The following is an 18,595-nucleotide window of genomic DNA, read 5'->3' as shown; positions in this document are numbered from 1 at the left end:
TCAGTTCAGATTGGCGGGGGGGGGGGATTTGTGTGCTTTATTTGGGGAGTACACAAAGTTTGGCAAGAAATGATAGGAATGTAAAGAAGAACTGTTATCTCGAAAAAAGGGCAAATATACAAAGGAAGGAATTTATTTGAAGCAGTGGGTTGTCTTTTCAATTAAAACAGAGTTTAGATTACATTGGCAGAAATACAAAGATACTAAGAGTTTACTTCAAACTTTGCATCTTTGAGAGGTAATATGTGTTACTCCCTAACATGTATAGTTTGGAAGAACTGCTATCTTCCCGTTACTTTATCTAGAAGTAACATGACTATGATGAATAGGTCTGGTCCCAACAAGGTGAAAAAAATGAAGAAATCAAAATAAGCAGAATCCTTACTCTCCTGTACTTATAGCTTTAAGTACAGGTAGTCCTCAACTTACAACAGTTCGTTTAATGACTGTTCAAAGTTACAACAGCACTGGAAAGAGTGACTTATAACTTATGTTTTTCATACTTAAGACCATTGAAGCACACGTTCATGTGATCAAAATTCAGAAGCTTGGCAACTGACTTATATTTATGATAGTTATAGTGTCTCAAGGTATGTCATCATCTTTTGCAACCTTCTGACACACAAAGCCAGATTCACTTAACCCCTGTATTGCTAACAACTGCAGTGATTCACTTAAAAAATGTGGCAAGAAAGATCACAAAATGGGGCAAAACTCACTCAACTAATGTCTCGCTTATTTTGTGTTGTAGGTTAAGGACTACCTGTAGTAAACATTTAACATAAATGGCACATAGCAAGAGCTAAATTATTTCCTCCCTTCTCCACAGCATTCCCCATTCATAGAATCAAAAGATGTTTACACGCTGAGTCCTGTAGGTACAACATGGAAGATTCTATCCTACATAGAAGCTAGTGAAATGTAAATTAAAACATTCATTTTTCTTGCCTCCAAACTATTCTGAATGTTTAGGAGTCTAGTATTACTTTTCAAGCTAAAACTCTCTTTTTACACATGCAATCCTCTGAGTGTTTATTCTATAGTTTTATTGCATTAAATGAGACTAACTCTCAATGAACTGAGCATAAAACTGCAAGCCCTAAAATTAATTAATGACCTTACACCTCGTTATTCTATCACAGCTCTGTTTCTAGTTAGGCCACCTAGTAAGGCTCAATATGAAAGCCTCTAACTAAAGGAATCTAATATTCCTTTTTAAAGTGGCTATGAACCTGTTTTTATACTTTCATCTCCGAGCTATTACATCTTGCAGCTGTGCTGGCATACCTAACATCTGAGACTGACCAACAGCTGTCATGCTTCACAAGCACAACTTGACTAGCTGCCTAACCCATGGTGTCATAAATCTTGCAGAATATGCACCAGGCAGAACTTCTTCCTGCCTAATAAGGAAATAAAGTATCAGGGAAAAATGATCTTACATATATTTTCCACTAGTTCTCCCATTAAAGTATAACAAAACTGAACAAGAAAAATACAGAGGTATTGTATTTATACTAGCATATTCAACATTTTTAGTACCTATTCATCATTTCTACATGTTACTTGGCAGTTTGCTCTAAAAGCCAATTTACAAATTTTCTGACGAATACAATGGCAACCTTCTGTTCTGCATTTTAATTAAAAATTAGTTCCACTAAATTTGGTGGAAATTCATGAATGCAAAACTAGCTTTAGAAAATTTTGCTATTGCTCAGGAAAAGAAACTGCATTGCTTGTCTTAATGCTTACATCAGAGAATAACTATCTAATCTGGCATTAGAAGAGAGACAAATATTGGTATTTCCATAACATGACACGAGATCTTGTACAAGTTTACTGAATCTTCTACAATATTATTTGGGAATATGATTTTGAACACAATCCCTGGAATCTTGTGAGGGTTTAGTAATTTGAAAATATCAGATTGCAGGACGGCATCAGAGACTTTTTCAATACAGCAAACATATGCAAAGCAAAACTAGAAAGAAAATGAAAAGACAAATGAAAAGAAAAGGGAAAAAAAAACATAGTTATTCCATGCTATTTTTTATTTAAAAAATGATTTTATTCTTTTCCGCACCTAATTTTACCTTTTTTAAAATCCCAATGATCATGCTTCCCTGTGGTTTGTTAAACCTCTTCTCCATCAAATGAAACAAAGAACGGTTTAGAAAGAAAAGAGAAAATAGTTTAAGGTGAAGAATAGCATGTAAAAAAAATATTCACTAGCAATTTGCAAGCGTTTTGGAACGGTTTTGCCTTACGCTTTTTCTAAAATGGATATACTGTGCTAAGTTAAATCAAATTCTGCTTTATGGAACAAATACAATATTTATATTTGGCATAGGTCAGTAAGAAATACCTTGATCAGTGTAACAAACAACCATTAGTTCATGACTGGTATCTCCAGATCTCCTGATAGGGATTAACAGCTCACCAACATCTTCCTCTACTCTATATTCTGAGTCAGGGATATACACAGTAGATTCTGAAAAAGAGCAGAAGGTCAATATACACCAATCATTTATGACAAAGACAAAATATACTAGATTTGTTAAAAATTATATTCCAGTAAATCGCAGCCAAGGTATGAAAGCTACAATATGAAAAAAAGCAGGAAAAAAGTAACATACCATCACCAGGATCAATGATTTCCACCACTGCCTTTTCTGGAAACTCCAGGGCAGCCATAACTGGATCTGACAAAATAATCTGGAAGGTCTCAGATTCTTCATATTTATTATCTGCAATTATTCTTACTCGCCAAGTAGCCACAGTCTGTCCTGGGTTAAACTGAACCTGTTTCTGAGCTTTTCCTCTGAAATCTTTATCCTTTTCTGCTGTTCCATCTTTAGTCCCAATGCCTACGTAAATGTTTAGAAGAAAAAAATGGATATAAGCCTTGGACTTGAAATACTTATTTATGCAAGGTATCCTATCTTTCTACCTAAAATAGTTTTAAGGCACTTAATATTAAGACACAAATGAGAATGTAAAATTATAGTTAAGTTTAAATTATAGTTTAAGATTTAAAATGATAACACAACAGTTTTTTTTTCTTTTTATGACCCTGTAATCCCTTAATTTGGGGTAATTTAATTTAGGGTGACTAAATGCAGCTGAGCGTTTACTGGCTGGATACCCTTCCTGATGCCTACATGGAGTTTGTAACAGACACTTTCTCTTAGCACACTGAGAGAGAAACATCTGCTGCTACCTAGGACTGAACTCCCAAACTTCTGAGTGAGAGACAGGAATTTTCACACTAGGCCACTATGCCTCTCAATGATATGGTGTGGTACCTCATCACCCAAATGACAGCCATTTCGAACCTCACATGGTAGGCATTTTATTTGACTTTCCCCAATATACTCCTAAAATTGCAAAGTAACTTAAACAAGCTTAGACAGTGATATATAAGTCAATCAAACTTTTGAGCCAATACAAAAATGAAGGTTGATTCCAGCGGTGAATTTATATTAATTAATTTTGATAACTCTTTTTTTTTTTTTTTTGAGATTTTAGAGACACTTGTATTACTGCAATATTGAGAACTACCAGATTAGGCTCATTTTGAATAATTGTAAAGACCTAACTTCATTATTTGATTGAAAATTTATATTAAGATTGTTCAAATCTTTTGAAGAACATGCTTTGAAATGTATCGGAATTCATCTTAACAACCTTTCTTTGAATGTTTGAGCAGTTGCACCTTTTTCCTGGCTCTACGACTCTTTGAATGTGCCCTTGCATCTGATTAGGTGTATCCACATACTTGCAAATACAGCTTGTGTAAGCCTAGAAAAATATATCACTACCTTACTGATTCTAAGAGACAAGCTGGGTGGGCCCTTCTGTTCTCCTGAAGGACTTACACAGTTCTAATATTAATACAATGCTTTAAAATGCAAGAAAGAATCAAAAGTGAGAATCTAATTACTGGGAAGTGAGAAAATTCGATACTAATTTCTGCCAGGACATGGAAAATTTGCTGATATTTTTGGGAACGGTTTCCATTTTGACATCCTGGTGCAAAAATGTGATTTCAGTTATTGCAATTTAAGTTTACTTTAACACCATGAATTTGAGCTTGAATTTGTTAATATCTAATGTTTCTACTCAGCTGCAGCTTTAAAAAGCGACTTTTAAAATCAAATTATCATTTGGGACTGTCAGTTACAAAAAATTTAAGAATAATAAATCTTCTGCATACAAAAGTACACATTAAGTCACATTCATAGCCAATTCTAGAACAAAACATCATTTAAACACATATTCTTAAGTATATTAAACTCCCAAGGGAAATATCACACATCTTTGTTGTACTCCTTGCTCAGTAATGAATTGCTGGCTAGGAATTTCATTTATTTTCACACATTCTTTACTTCTGTCATATACTGTATCACTCATCACATTTAGCAACCAACTTCAACTTTCTATATTTGTGCTAAACATTCCATGATTCATGCCTCTTCACTTTGTCTAAATCAACAGAGTGTTATAAACGTCTTTTATAATAAACTTTCAATTATCTTTCTTAATGCTGAGGAACACTTTTCTGGTCTGCCATCACCAGCTTTTAGTCACTTCAGTGTCACTACCTACATTTTTCCATTAGAGTTCCATCAATATATTGTCAAAGCATTGCCAACAAATAAAACTGCCTGTAGTTTATGTAGTAACTCTTGTTACTTTTCTATTTTGTAGAATGAAATGTACAAAAGATCCATCTTCCAATTATCAATAAAAATATATAATTCATACAGATTAAGCAATTCCTGTAGAAGGACTCTGGAAGCAAATCATAATAATATATGCAAGCATATAGGTCCCTTTTCATAATATTTTTTCCTGAAAATTACCATATATAGCAACAATTCCACTCTTCGATATATATATATATCACTATCATTCTAAATACTCCTCCCATTTTCCCTTCACCTCAGTTTCACCCCAAGTCATTTCATCTTTTTTATTTTTAATTCCATTTACTCTGGTGGAGATTCTTGGTTAACCTTCTTCACTCTCCTCCAAAATAATTATACTGTATTTCTATCAAACATTTTGTCTGTCTCTTTTTAATCTTAACCATTTCTTGATTTTCTTGCCAATATGTCATTACACATATTATATATATATATATATGTTCTTACTCGCCCGGGCTTCTGCAGAAGCTTCCCTCTGAAGCCTTCTGAGGGAGGAAGGGCCAGTTGGGAGAGGGGCTTTGGTCCTGCTCTGGGCTGTAGTTGTGCCGGGGGCATGCCCACCTATGTTTTCCATGGAGTGGGGCCATGGCCGGAAGACAAGGAACGTTAGGTGCAGCCGCCCCATGCTGCCATTGCTTGCTACCACTCAGGCCGGAGCCCAGACAGGCATGCAGCAGGGGCGTGGTGGCAGCGACAGCAGCCGAGCAGGGGGAACGCTTTGATGGGCGCTGAGGGAAGAAAGGAATGAAGGAGGCTGCAGGCTCCTTTGCCCTCAGCTAGGTTATCTCCTTTCATTCTCTGCTGCCTGAACAAACTACCATCCGTCGCCCCGTGCTCTAGGACGCCTAGCCGCCAGCAAAGAACCTCTCCTGACTTGCTTTGCTGAGCACGGGGTGAAGGGTGGTAGTTTGCGTGGCGCGGCCGGCGCCTAGGAGATCCTAGGAGACCAGCCGCGCAAGCTCCCGCTGCCGTCCCCACCCGTGCCCATGCTTGCTGGCGGCCAAGCATCTTAGGCAAGTCTGGGGACCGTGCAAAGGCGTTGCGAGGTCCCTGAACTTGCCAAAGATGCCAGCCATGCTGCGTAAGCTCCCGCCACTGTCCCCACCCCTGCGCCCATGCTTGCTGGTGGCCAGGCATCTTAGGCAAGTCTGGGGACCTTGCAAAGACCTTGTGAGGTCCCCAAACTTGCAAAAGACGCCACCTGGGCCACGTAAGCTCCCACCGCCGTCCCCACCCACCACGCCCATTCTTGCTAGTGGCCATGTGGCCCTGCGCTATAAGCGAGCCCAGGATCCTTGCAAGGCTGCAAAAGGTCACCAGACTCACTTATAGTGCAGGGCTGCGGCAGGCCACTCCATCTGGCCTTCTACCGCCCCTCCCCCGCCCCACACTTAGTTGCAGCTTACTTACCTCCTCGGCAGGCAGCAATAGAGAGCCAAGCAGGAAAAGAGGTAAGTGGGTTTAGATAGGGCTCTTAGAGGCGTGCAGGGCGATTGGTGAGCCAGCCAATCAGTGAGCGGCAGGCGGAGCAAGCGTGGTGTGGATGGCCAGGAGGAGGGAGCTGGAACCGGTTCTAAACAGCACGATAGATTTGTAGAACCTCTTCTATAGAACCGGTTAGAACCGGCAGGAACTCACCCCTAAGTATATCCACTTTTCCACACTTTGGGAGATTATTCTACCTTCTATTTTAAATACATTTTTAAAAAATCTCTGGTCATTCTTCATTATACTGCTACTTCATTTCTTCTCCTGTTCTTCCATATTGATTTTTTCCTCATTTTTTCTACTTTTAATATTGCCAGTATAATATTCCTTCTCTCTATATTATTATGGAGGTAAACAATAGATAGTCAAGTCAGGCAAAAGGTCTGCATAGTGTCCTCCTGGACCAGATGACAGAATTTACAAGGATGTGGTAATGGGAATTTTTAACTAACTCTCCAAACATTTGTTGCAAAACCAACTCAGCCAAAATTATCAGATTCTAAAAAAATATCCAAAAAACAAAACAAAAAAACCTCCCACCAATGCAAGGAGGTTCTTTTATCACCATTTTGACATGCCTGGCCACATATGGTAGCATACAGTCCTTAGCCACAATGACCCATGTTGAGTGCACAGCAATGTCCCATGTTGAGTGCACAGCAAAGGCTAATTTTTTAGACAGCCAAATGTGAGAGTTATATGACCCTATCATGGGGATGGGAGTCAGAAAAGTAATACAATACAATACAATAGCAGAGTTGGAAGGGACCTTGGAAGTTTTCTAGTCCAACCCCCTGCCTAGGCAGGAAACCCTATACCGTTTCAGACAAATAGCTATCCAACATCTTCTTAAAGACTTCCAGTGTTGGGGCTTTCACAACTTCTGAGGCAAGCTGATCCACTGATTAATTGTTCTAACTGTCAGGAAATTTCTCCTCAGTTCTAAATTGCTTGGATTTGCCCAAAGACAATCATAAGCAAAAACAATATTCCAATGTCTAACGTTCTCCACAACTGTTAATTTCCAAGTCAATGCTGTCTCTGTCTTCTTGGGTAGAAATTGATGTTTGGAGATCAACTAAAGGACACCAAGCTAAAGAAGGTTGCAGCACTTGTTCCAGAGGTGGGTTCCTACCAGTTCGCACCAGTTCAGTAGAACCGGTTCGTCAAATCTACCGAACCGGTTAGAAGAGGTTCCACCAGAAAGCAGGCCACACCTACAGAAGAGGTTCCAAAAATTTTTGAAACCCACCACTGACACACACACACACACACACACACACACACTCACTCACACAGAGAGAGAAAGAGAAAGAGAAAGAAAGGAAGAAAGAAATAAAGAAAAAAAAAGAAAAAGTGAGAGAGAGATGAAAGAAAAAAAGGAAAAAGGGACAGAGAGACAAAAGGAAGGAGAGAGAGAGAGAGAGAGAGAGAGAGAGAGAGAAAGAAAACACATGGCCGGCAAGCCACTCCCACCAGGTCACATGGCCGGCAAGCCACTCTCACAAAGGAGGCCACACCCACAGAGTAGGTTCGAAATTTTTTTGAAACCCACCACTGACTTATTCCTAAGGGTCACTTCTATATTTTGAGCCTTAATAAGTAAAATGTTTGAATTCACCTGTGACATCTCCCCGCCACCAGCTTTATAGTTTATCTTAGCACTTCTAAAAAACCTTCATGAAGAAACTTCAATGTTTTGCATACACTTTTTTTCCTGTTTCTTAGTGGAATTCACTGAACCACACTTAACAAAAAGTAATCAGACACATTTTATTTTAGGTAGGAAAGGTGATGGATTTTTTAAAACATTCAGTATTAACAATTAGCTGACTACAAACATTTCAGCAAAATACTATGTTTCTTGTACCAGCCAGTATTTGTTGTAACAAGTCACAGAGCTCAAATCAAGAAAGAGCACCAACAAATTGCAAATATGTCTCTAGAGAACAGTCTTCCTTCCTAAGTAGAAAGTTTTTTCATACAAACAGGAATAAATGCATTTTTAATCTAAAATAAAAATAAGCCATTTCAGAAGAAATGGTACAGCCCAATATAAAAAAAGTCCATGAATCTGCAGGGCATTCATAAAAACATGCATTTATAAAAATATTGTACTATGAAGGATAATCAATGAAGGTATGTAAGGCAGACTAATCTATAGCTAGAATAGATTAGCTTAATACACTGCTGGGTTCATTCAGAAAGATATCTAATATAAACAAATATTCTAAGTACATAGTACTTTGGTTGACACATTTGTTACCACCTTCATTACTGTATATTTGTTTATATGATTTTTACACTATAAAAGTCTATTTTCTTTTAAGTAATTTTATAGTGCCTATAATCTTTTGACCAGGAAAACTATGAAAATCACAAATTCTCTATTATAAAGCTACATGTTCCATTTTAAATATTTCAACATATTAAAACCATACTTACTAACAAATGAAGTTTCCCCCAGATATCCTCTGCGTTTCAGGGTTACCTCCAGAACCTTGGAATCCTCATCTATCATGTAATATTCTTTTTCCAATGAAATCCAAGCCCAGTTCAAACGAAAAGGTTGATTCTTCAATCTATTTCCTCCTAAAATCCAATAAATAAATTATTATGTAGTACATATAATCTGAAATATATCCAGAATCCTTTTGATATTCACAAATACAGGATGTGTGCATGATAAACAATATGAATAAAACTGCATGAGTAAAACAATATTTCTTCACTGTAATACTATGTAAATGTGTTATATTAGGTTTCCCTTTAATTGTGTTTTTTTGATGAGACAAAAATACAATGATTATTTTAAAAAAAATAAGAAAATATAATGTGGACTTTCTGTCTTCAAAAGAATGACATTTGTCTTTCAAAGGCAGAAGGACTGCTGAATTGTGTCCTAGTGGCTTTGTTCTCCTATGTTGTGCCATGGGTTTATGATGTGGTGTTTTGTACCCCCAAAGAAGATAGGGCTCTAGAAAGGTCACATTCTGAATAGGGAGGACCACTGGTTTGAAGAAGGGATCAAAGAGGTCATCTATGTAAAAATTGAACAACAGGTAAGACCACAACACCACCTATCTCCTTTCTACCTTTTAGCAGTCCCAATTTGTACTCTGATTCAGGTAGCCCTGAGGGTAGGGATAAAACACCAAGGTGCCTCAATGAGTTACAGCTCATGATCAACTTTCAGAGTGCTAAGAACCAGATGACTGCAAAGAATATAAATCCTTCCATTCCCCACCATTCAGTCAAAACTGAAGAAGCTTCTCGGATGAGAAGAAATATGTTTAAGTAAAAAAAAATCCCAAAAGTCCAGTTTTCTTCAAAAATCACTTTTAGGAGAACTAAAAGTGGGACCTAGTTGATTAAGAGCCACCATAGACATCAATCTCTTTTATTTATGATGATGTGAATGAAATTGTTAATAACCTAAACAGATAAATTTTATCATTAATCTAGGATCATATGGAGTCCACCAGAATTTAGTCACTGATTATCACAGTTCAGGTAAGTTGTATCAGACACATCATCACAATGGATGATTGCTTTATGCCTTGCCAATTCCTCTACAGTGTACTGGAGTTGGAGAAGAGATCTTGAAGCTAACCATGAAAGTACTATGAAGACACTGTGAAAGATACCCTATGACACTGTGACATCCAGCCAAGGGAACTAGAAGCTGAGCTGCTGACAGAACACACTGGTGTCCCTGTGCTATGAAGCCTCCATCAGCTTTGAAGACACTGCCAAAAGAAAACTGTGAGCAGTGTCACAGAATAACACCCACAGCTGCTACTACAGCAGACTTCCAGTGCCCTCATTGTGCTAGATTTTGCTTCCAGATTGAGAGTGCAGAGTCACCTCTGTGTCCACAGATTAATAGAGTGCAAAACAGAGTTTTCTTCAAACTTGAAGAACTACCTATAAAGTGCATAAAGTAGCTTTAATAAACTGTAAGAAATCTGTAAAGATCAAGTCGTTCAAAATATAAACCTTCATTAATCTAGCTAAAATATATGACAGAGAATAGGGAAAAGACAGTGCTTCAAAGATAGCAAGTTAAGGCATCAGGCTAAAAACCAGAAGAATATGCAACCTTTAATTAAGATTACAAAAGATGTGCAATTATAAATAGATGTGGTATATAATGAGTGGTTTGCTTGACTATTTCTGTAGCCTAATTCATCACATTACTTAAAATTGTTTAAATTCACAATTACTGGAAAATATTAATATTTTAACATGCTTTTTACAACTGGAGATTGAACACATTCCTTTATATAGGGCTGCATTGTGAAACATGGATTAGAGAGTTTATTTATAATTAATAATAGCAAACTTAGCTACCATAGGCTGAAACCATACAGTATATAAATAACAGAGTTCATGCTATCATGCCTTCATGATTTAAATGCCGGGCACAGGGTTATATTTTTTTTAGAAATTAATTGACTGATCAAGTTGCAAAGTACACATTTCACTATTTTTTTCTGCTCAGCCAATATCACGTCCCTTCAATCACAGGATTGTACTTTGTGCCTTTCAAGGGAAGCTGAAAGAAATTATTAGAAAGATATCTGAGTTTTACAAAAATGTATTACTGTTCGTTCAAAAAATTTCAAGCTACATCCTATTTTATAATTTTGGTCTCCTATTTCAATATCATACATGCTACCTCTTCAAAGAATGGTTTTGAAACTTATTTTTTAAAGTCTTTTGTTCCATTCCTTTTCTTATTATTGATACAGCACAAAGAATAAATAATAGCAGGAGTCAAAATGAAAGTGTTAGGTTTAAAGGTCTATCTTCCAAACGACGAAGTACAACATGGTGTTTGATACTGCCACACATCCAATCCAATTACCTTATGCTTAGTCTACTGTAGCACATAATTACTTCAGGCTGCCCTTGAAAAAAAAATCCGTAAACAAAATCAAATGTATGGATTTGTTCTATGCATTTTAAAGATCATGAGATAATGGTCTTGAAACAATTGGAAATGCTTCCAGTTTGTTTTCAGATATAATTTTAAGAAATTCTGATTCTTGCTTATTATGTTCCAAGAACTCTAGACAGATGTTTGGAATACCAATATATAAACTTGTCAAAATTACTATTCATCAAAGCCTTGCTACATGTATCTCTTGTTGATATCCGATAGCTTCCTAAAATATTTTAGTAGCAGAAAACAGCTACATAACATTGAGAGGTAAAACAATACATACAAAGACAACATAAAAACCCACAATCCATTAAAACATTTCAGGAAAGGAGTACTACATAACAATTCCATAAATCACATGGATATTAGGTTTTCTTAACATCTTGACCTTAGCACTAGGATGATAAGCCAAGTTTTATCTGCCTTCTGGAAGACCAGATTGGTTGGAGCCATCCAAATATATGGAGAGGCTGTTCCACAGGCCACACAATCCCTGGTCCTACAAGAGAGCACTGTTTGACAGAGGGGATCTGGAACATGCCCACTCTGTCATATCAGGTGTAAAAGACATAGATGGTCCCACAAGAAATCTGTTCCCATTTCATGTAAGGTTTTAATGATAATAACCAGCACTTGTAATGCACCTGGAAGCATATTGGCAACAAGGTTTTAGCAGCAGTGGTTAACACATGGACTTTGTAACATACACAGTGTCAGATTCTGTATCAGTTTAACCTTCTAGGGTTGTTAAAGGGAAGCTCCACCTAGAGAATGTTGCAGTAATTTTGCCAGAAAGTACTTAAAGTATACGTAACAATGAGCAAGAACCTCCTGGTCCAAGAATGGGGGCGACTGGCATGTAATCATATCAGTGAAATATTAGGAATATTAAATTAGTTAACTAATGGTTTTATAGACAACTGGTAAAGATAACATTGATTCAGACTTAGTGTGTTGTGTAAGTCTAGCCACTGCAGGTTATAAACCCTGTTGATGATTTAACAGACTCTGGTGCATTCGATGGAAGGTAATGAAATAAATTATTGCAATAGTGGCAAATATCTGGAGCTCGGGTGTAGGATGAGGGTGAGGGTTTGTTCTCTGAGTTTGTGGGTTGGTTTCTGAATGTTTTGTTACCAGGCTAGGAAACATCTTCTTCAGAGTTTAGGGATGTCAGTCAGAGATGGATTGTTCCCGGTTTTGCTGAACAGGTAGTGGTGATGTGTCTGGGTCGCGGAACTGGCAGTGAACCTGATGGCCACGCCCCCAAACCGGTTCCTTGGTCTCTTCTGCCATTGCTGGCATGTTTCTGCACATGTACAGAACAGTTTTCAGCCAACTGAGCATGTGCAAGCAATGCGCCACATGTGTGAAGCGAACTGATATCAACCGTACAGGAACCCACCCCTGATGTCAGTGTCGTGTTCTTCTGTTTATAAAGGCTTCAGGTGTGGGTGTGTCTAGTGAGAATCTGGTATATGAATTATTGTTTAGCATAATGAGAAAACATGCAATAATAAGTAAAAGAGTAGGATGGCAAACTGACACTGGTGGTATTTGGATTAAAATTCCCATATGCTACAGCCAACAGTGGGGCTATAAAAGTAAATTATGATAGTAGTCCAAACATTTGATGTATACCAAGTTGCTTAATGGATTAAAAATATCCTCAGAATAGCATCTAATAATAGTAACAGAAATGCTAGGTCTTTGCCTTAGTCTCAAATATACTGTATCTGAAATCTACTATAGTAATAACTTTTTATTGTTTTCAATTGAAGAAATATATAAAACTTGTCAAGGCAGAAAAGATTTAAAATGAAATATTTCAAAGTAAGACATTTACTTCTATTGTTCACTGTTAGACCCAAACCTGGAACAAGTCCAAATTTTGTGCTTCACCAGACACCAGTCAATAGCAGAGGGTCTAAGAGCAAAACATCTAAAAGGGACCAGGAAAGATCAGTGCAAAAGCTGTGACAAAGTGACTGATATTTTTTAAACTTTTTTTAAAGGAAGGGCCACATATAGATTTTGAATGGTTTGTGGGGAAGGTTGCATTCCAAAACTGTTGACAGGACCAGGACAAATAAATGGTATGGCCTAGCTCAAATAAAATCTGATTTAACTTAATGTACATTTAATTTGAGCTCAATTAATATGATTATTTTCCTGCCTATTTAATAGTTCTTGTCTTCTGTCAAAATAAACAGAAGAAATACAGTTTGGTGACAGCTGTTAAAGGGGCTTTGAGAGTCACACCCAAGGTTTTGGGAACAACATATAAACCTGGGGCTGCAGCTTGAGCACTCCATCTATATAGGGTAAAGCAACCAGCCCATTTACAGACATCCCTAGTTGTGGAAGAACTTCTTCTCCAAGTTACAATCCTTCATCAGTCAGATTATGTGTGGATGAAACAATTACCCTCATGGTTGCATAGATGTTTTCTTCCCAATCCTTGACCCTCCTTTACAGGTCCACAGCCCTTTGTTCAAAAACACGGATCATCTGTCTTACACAGAGATAATTAACATTCCAATGATACACCCTGTGCCTCCCCTATACTACTTCTGTTTTTCATCTGTGATACATACTTCACCAGTTGAGAACCACTGATGCAGATCACTAACTGGAAACAACAGTTCAAGGGCTTCAAATTGGCAGTTTTCCCAGCCCTACAGGGTGATGCCAAGAACTCAGAATTTAACTCGTTTGGCCCCTTCCCGAAATTATTACTCTGATTGGCAGTGAGCCTTGGGCACAAGTCTTCTTTCCTCATTCATATCTGTCTGTTGTTAATAAATAATTATTGGGTTTGCAAATCATGTAAATCTAAGCTATAGTCTTCCCCCAAAATGGGTGTACTCCTATTAATTGCAGCATAGAGGAGGTGATTGCTATGCCAGCTTGACAAATGCAATATTTCACATCTTAAGGACTCTTAATAATTGTCTTAAAGTGTGTATGTAAACATTATGGCAGAGTGTTAATGGTTACATAAATAAATAAGAATAAGGAGACCATAGCACTATAATTATCCTTCAGCAATATGCTGTGAAACTCAAATTGTTTGAAAATAATATGTAAGCATGTTATATTAAGTAAGGAAAGTTTTGGTTGCAGCAAAGCATCACAGCTTCAAGTTGAGGCAATTGTGTTCTTGCACTGCCTCATTGAGACCTTCCCAAGTTATCTGCACGTATGTCTACCCATATGATTCTTCTCCTGGGTTTATACTAACGGATGAGCAGATGACATGATAGACTTGAAACAAGTGTCAGACCCGGAAGCCATCTTTTACATTGGGCCTTCAGGCCTGCCACATTTTGTGCTGGGGGATTATATGGAGAAAGGAATGTTAATTAGACTATATATCTCCCATACTCCATACTCCCACCTCTCTGTTGGAGGTGTTACTTGGAACCCTGACAACAAGCATGGTAGACTTGAAACAAGCATGGGCCTTTGAAAAGCAATTCAATTGCCCAAGCAATTGAAGGAATGGTGTTTTCCTTGTGGCGTTGACATGAACAAAGTCTCTGAAGCCATTACACTAAGGTAATTTTGGAAATGAAGCTTTTCTTTCCTATTTTATATACATTGTTCTCAGTCAGGATGTCTACCCAAATTCTTAAATCAGTGAAAAAATTAAAGTCAAATAATATCTACCTCACATTTAATATTGACTAATGACAGTGATTGTACTATATTAAATGTTTGTGAGGATACAAAATCTCATCTAGTCAATTTTGGATGAGTTTATTATATAACATTCTTCTCTGAAATCATCCTGCAATCATGCAATTAAATCAGGATTTCAGGATTGGTTCCCACAGGAAGGAGAATTATTTCTATTTCCCCAGAAGAGTAAAATATTTCTTAATTGGGTTCTAACCTGAATACTGAAGAGCAACGATATTACAACAGTACTTAAGCTTAAATAATCATTAAAAATAAAATTACTTAAATAAAAATGTGAATTGCTTAAAAAACCCCAACATGAGAAATACATTAGGTTTTACATTGCTTAGAATGCCACCTTTTTAAATTGGGATAGTATTAGAAAGGTATAATTTCTTGCTAACGCTATCATATTCTTGCTAGCCCTTCAATGTGGTCAGAAAATCCTGATTCAGCAGAATATTAAAAGATCAAAGGAAAACAGCTGTCCAACATTTAACAAAACAAGAACAGTACTAGTCAATGTTAACTGAATAACTTTTACTTGCTATTCTTACTGCTCATGACTCTTTCTGGTTGATTATTAGGGACCTCATCAGCCCAAGTTCACCATTGGTGAGATTCAATTTTTTTTACTACCGGTTCTGTGTGCATGGCTTAGTGGGTGTGGCAGGGGACAGATACTGTAAAATCTCCATTCTCTCCCCACTCCAGGTGAAGGTTACTGCAAAATTCCCATTCCCTCCCAATCAGCTGGGTCTCGGGAGGTAGAGAATAGATGGGCACGGAGTCAGTCAGAGATGGTATTTACCGGTTCTCTGAACTACTCAAAATTTCCGCTGCCGGTTCTCCAGAACTGGTCAGAACCTGCTGAATACCACCTCTGAAGTGTGCGTATCTTAAGTGTAGTAAAAAAAAAATAGCTATCATTGACTTTTGCTTTTGTTTCTAGAGTCAATTTTTTTAGCAATAGCAATAGCAGTAGACTTATATACCGCTTCATAGGGCTTTCAGCCCTCTCTAAGCGGTTTACAGAGAGTCAGCATATTGCCCCCAACAATCTGGGTCCTCATTTTACCCACCTCAGAAGGATGGAAGGCTGAGTCAACCCTGAGCCGGTGAGATTTGAACCGCTGAACTGCTGATCTAGCAGTAGCCTGCAGTGCTGCATTTAACCACTGCGCCACCTTGGCTCAATTTGATGGATCTACAGTGGTAGAATGAGACTGGCCAGAAGATTTCCCCCCATTGCATGATATCCTTGCATGGCAGGCAGAATCCTATCACTCCTTGAAAATATTGAGTTAATGACATTGGGTTACTTATCCTTGAACATGTCATCCAGTTTCAAAATAACAAGGATTCTAGTGCCCAGCACACAAAGATTGGTTTTGCTTATTGGTTTGAAACCATGGCTTATGTCATTTACTCCTAAGCACAGGCTGCATAGCTGGCAACTGAACAATTCAAATTTAAAATAATATCTGAATACATCTGTTAGGATGTCTCCAACTTTTAGGTATTGCTGGATTGGCAAATTTTCTGTCTAATTTTCTGCCTAATAAGGCAAGTGTTTCTTATAAATATGGCAAGCAAAACATGCTATCTAATAGCTAAAATGTTGCTGAAATTGTTTTGAAAAATCAGACATAAATATAACTACTGTAAACTATATTTCTGTGAAAATCCATTATGTGAATTACAGCAAAGTATTCTATTTCTTATACATGACTGAAGATTATATAATAAAAGGAGAGTATTTCATCTTTGTTTATAGTTCTGTTAAGTAAGCCTATAAAACTATTTTCCTTATAAGGCTTACATTTTGGAAACTGTTTTCATTGTTTACAATGCACTTATTTCAACATATACTTTGCAACTTTTTTAAAGTAATACATTAAAATTTTAAGTGAATAGATTTTCAAAAAGAGATTATTACAAATGACTTTGTGTTCCTGGTTTGTTGAATAATAGAAAAGCTATATCAGTTCCTACAAAACTCTGCTAATTTACTTAATAGAAGAATGCAGCACTAATTATTATGCCAGTCAATACAGTTAGTTCTCGACTTTTGACCACAACTGAATCCAAAATTTCCATTGCTAAGTGAGACATTTCTAAGTGAGAAACGAAAGTTTTACCCCCATTTTATGACCTCTCTTGCCATAGTTGTTAAGTGAATCACTTCAGTTTATAAGATAGTAACCTGGTTGTTAAGTGAATCTGGCTTCCTCATTGACTTTGTTTTTTCAGAAAGTCTCAAAAGTGATCACATGACCTTGGGACACAGCAATAGTCATAAGGAACCAGGTGCCAAGCATCTGAAATTTGATCACAAGATCTTGCAAAGGTCATAATGTGAAAAACGGTCATAAGTAGCTTTTTTCATTGCCATTGTAATTTTGAATGATCACTAAATGAACTGTTGTAAGTCGAGGACTACCTGTATTTTTTCTATTCATTGGAAGATTTTTATACAATAATTTCAGTTTTTTATCAATGTTTAAGACAATATACAAATCAACTTATAAAAGACAATAAATTGAAGCAATAAACAGCTAAGCATGATGTCCTATTGTTCTGATTTGTAAATATAGTTAGCAGTATTTTAAGTTAATTCTAGGGCTCCACTAAGCTTGCCAAATATAAGCTCAGGCTGGAGAATTCTGGGAGTTGAAGTCCACAAGTCTTAAAATTTGAAGACCTCTGTATTAGATTCTACATGGCACAAACCCATGACCCAGAAAACCACATGTATGTATTTTTCATATCACTGGAATACCCAAAGCTTATTTGTTTGTGTAACAGTTATTATTGATATATGAAATATTCTATAATTCTATATAGAATATTCTATAATTTATAAAATGTAATAAAACAAATAACACAATTAGTTTACCCTCTAATGAAGATTTGACTGTTTTCCATCAGACCAAAGACGGTTGTCAGAACAGAAAAGAAATTCAGCTATACGGTTCTTTGCCTTACTGAAATAAATCATTCTATCTGGTGTTTTATTTCACCTCTTACAGCAGAAGCTTAATGATACTTTCCATACATTTTGTTTCTGTTGGCTTGAGTTCAGTACTTTTCTTTCATTGTTATTAATGGGAGTGCATGTTACAAGCCATTTATACTATCACAACATTATCGATGACTGTACTAGAAACATTTTTAAAAGGAGGATCCTTCCAAAGTGTAAAATGATCAAAGGTTTTAAGGTGCCACCTGCTGGGTAGGGCATAGAAATTATTTGATTGATCAAAGAAAATATTATTTCTTCCCATCTAGTACAAGTAGATTTCCTAGATCAAGATGATATAAGCTCACCCATTAAATCTGGGTTTAGAAAATGAACAAGTACATTTGCCAAAGTGTGATCGCCCAGGTATAAGGGACCATCTGGTTATCCTGCTCTCCCAGCTTTATTTAGGTATTTACTCATATCGTTGGTCACTCTAATGCAGGGGAGTCAAACTGGTGGCCCACGGGCCGTATGCATCACATGCAGGCCATGTTTACCCCAGCTCCCCTAATGGGGCAAATGTCGCGAAACGTCACATGACAGCAATGTGATGCCGTGAGTTTGACACCCATGCTCTAATGAAATAGAAGTCACACAGCACATCTAGCTCCAATGCCACAGCTACATTCTTATCCCTGCTCCAAACATCCTCATACTCTGAAATGAGTTTCTTGTGAGGGAGGGGACAATACACATAGATACTGCTCTAAAGGAATACCCAGCGGTTCAGCTTTTGGAGAC

General features: G+C 37.1%; 1 protein-coding gene across 1 annotated transcript in view; it reads right to left on the bottom strand.

The window, feature by feature from the left end:
- The window catches only part of FREM3 (FRAS1 related extracellular matrix 3), a 64,035-nt gene that overhangs the window by 35,158 nt on the left and 10,282 nt on the right, over positions 1 to 18,595 (bottom strand). Inside the window, exons 3-5 of the mRNA XM_032223612.1 lie at positions 8,643 to 8,789; positions 2,637 to 2,867; positions 2,366 to 2,491 (exon numbers count right to left, since the gene is read on the bottom strand). Coding sequence (XP_032079503.1) covers positions 2,366 to 2,491; positions 2,637 to 2,867; positions 8,643 to 8,789 — 504 coding nt within the window. The remainder of the gene's footprint in view (positions 1 to 2,365; positions 2,492 to 2,636; positions 2,868 to 8,642; positions 8,790 to 18,595) is intronic.

The sequence above is a fragment of the Thamnophis elegans genome, chromosome 9 (genome assembly GCF_009769535.1).
Source record: "Thamnophis elegans isolate rThaEle1 chromosome 9, rThaEle1.pri, whole genome shotgun sequence".
Classification (NCBI taxonomy): domain Eukaryota; kingdom Metazoa; phylum Chordata; class Lepidosauria; order Squamata; family Colubridae; genus Thamnophis; species Thamnophis elegans.
Note: the sequence above shows the minus strand (reverse complement) of the source record. Positions and strands in the feature narration are given on the sequence as shown.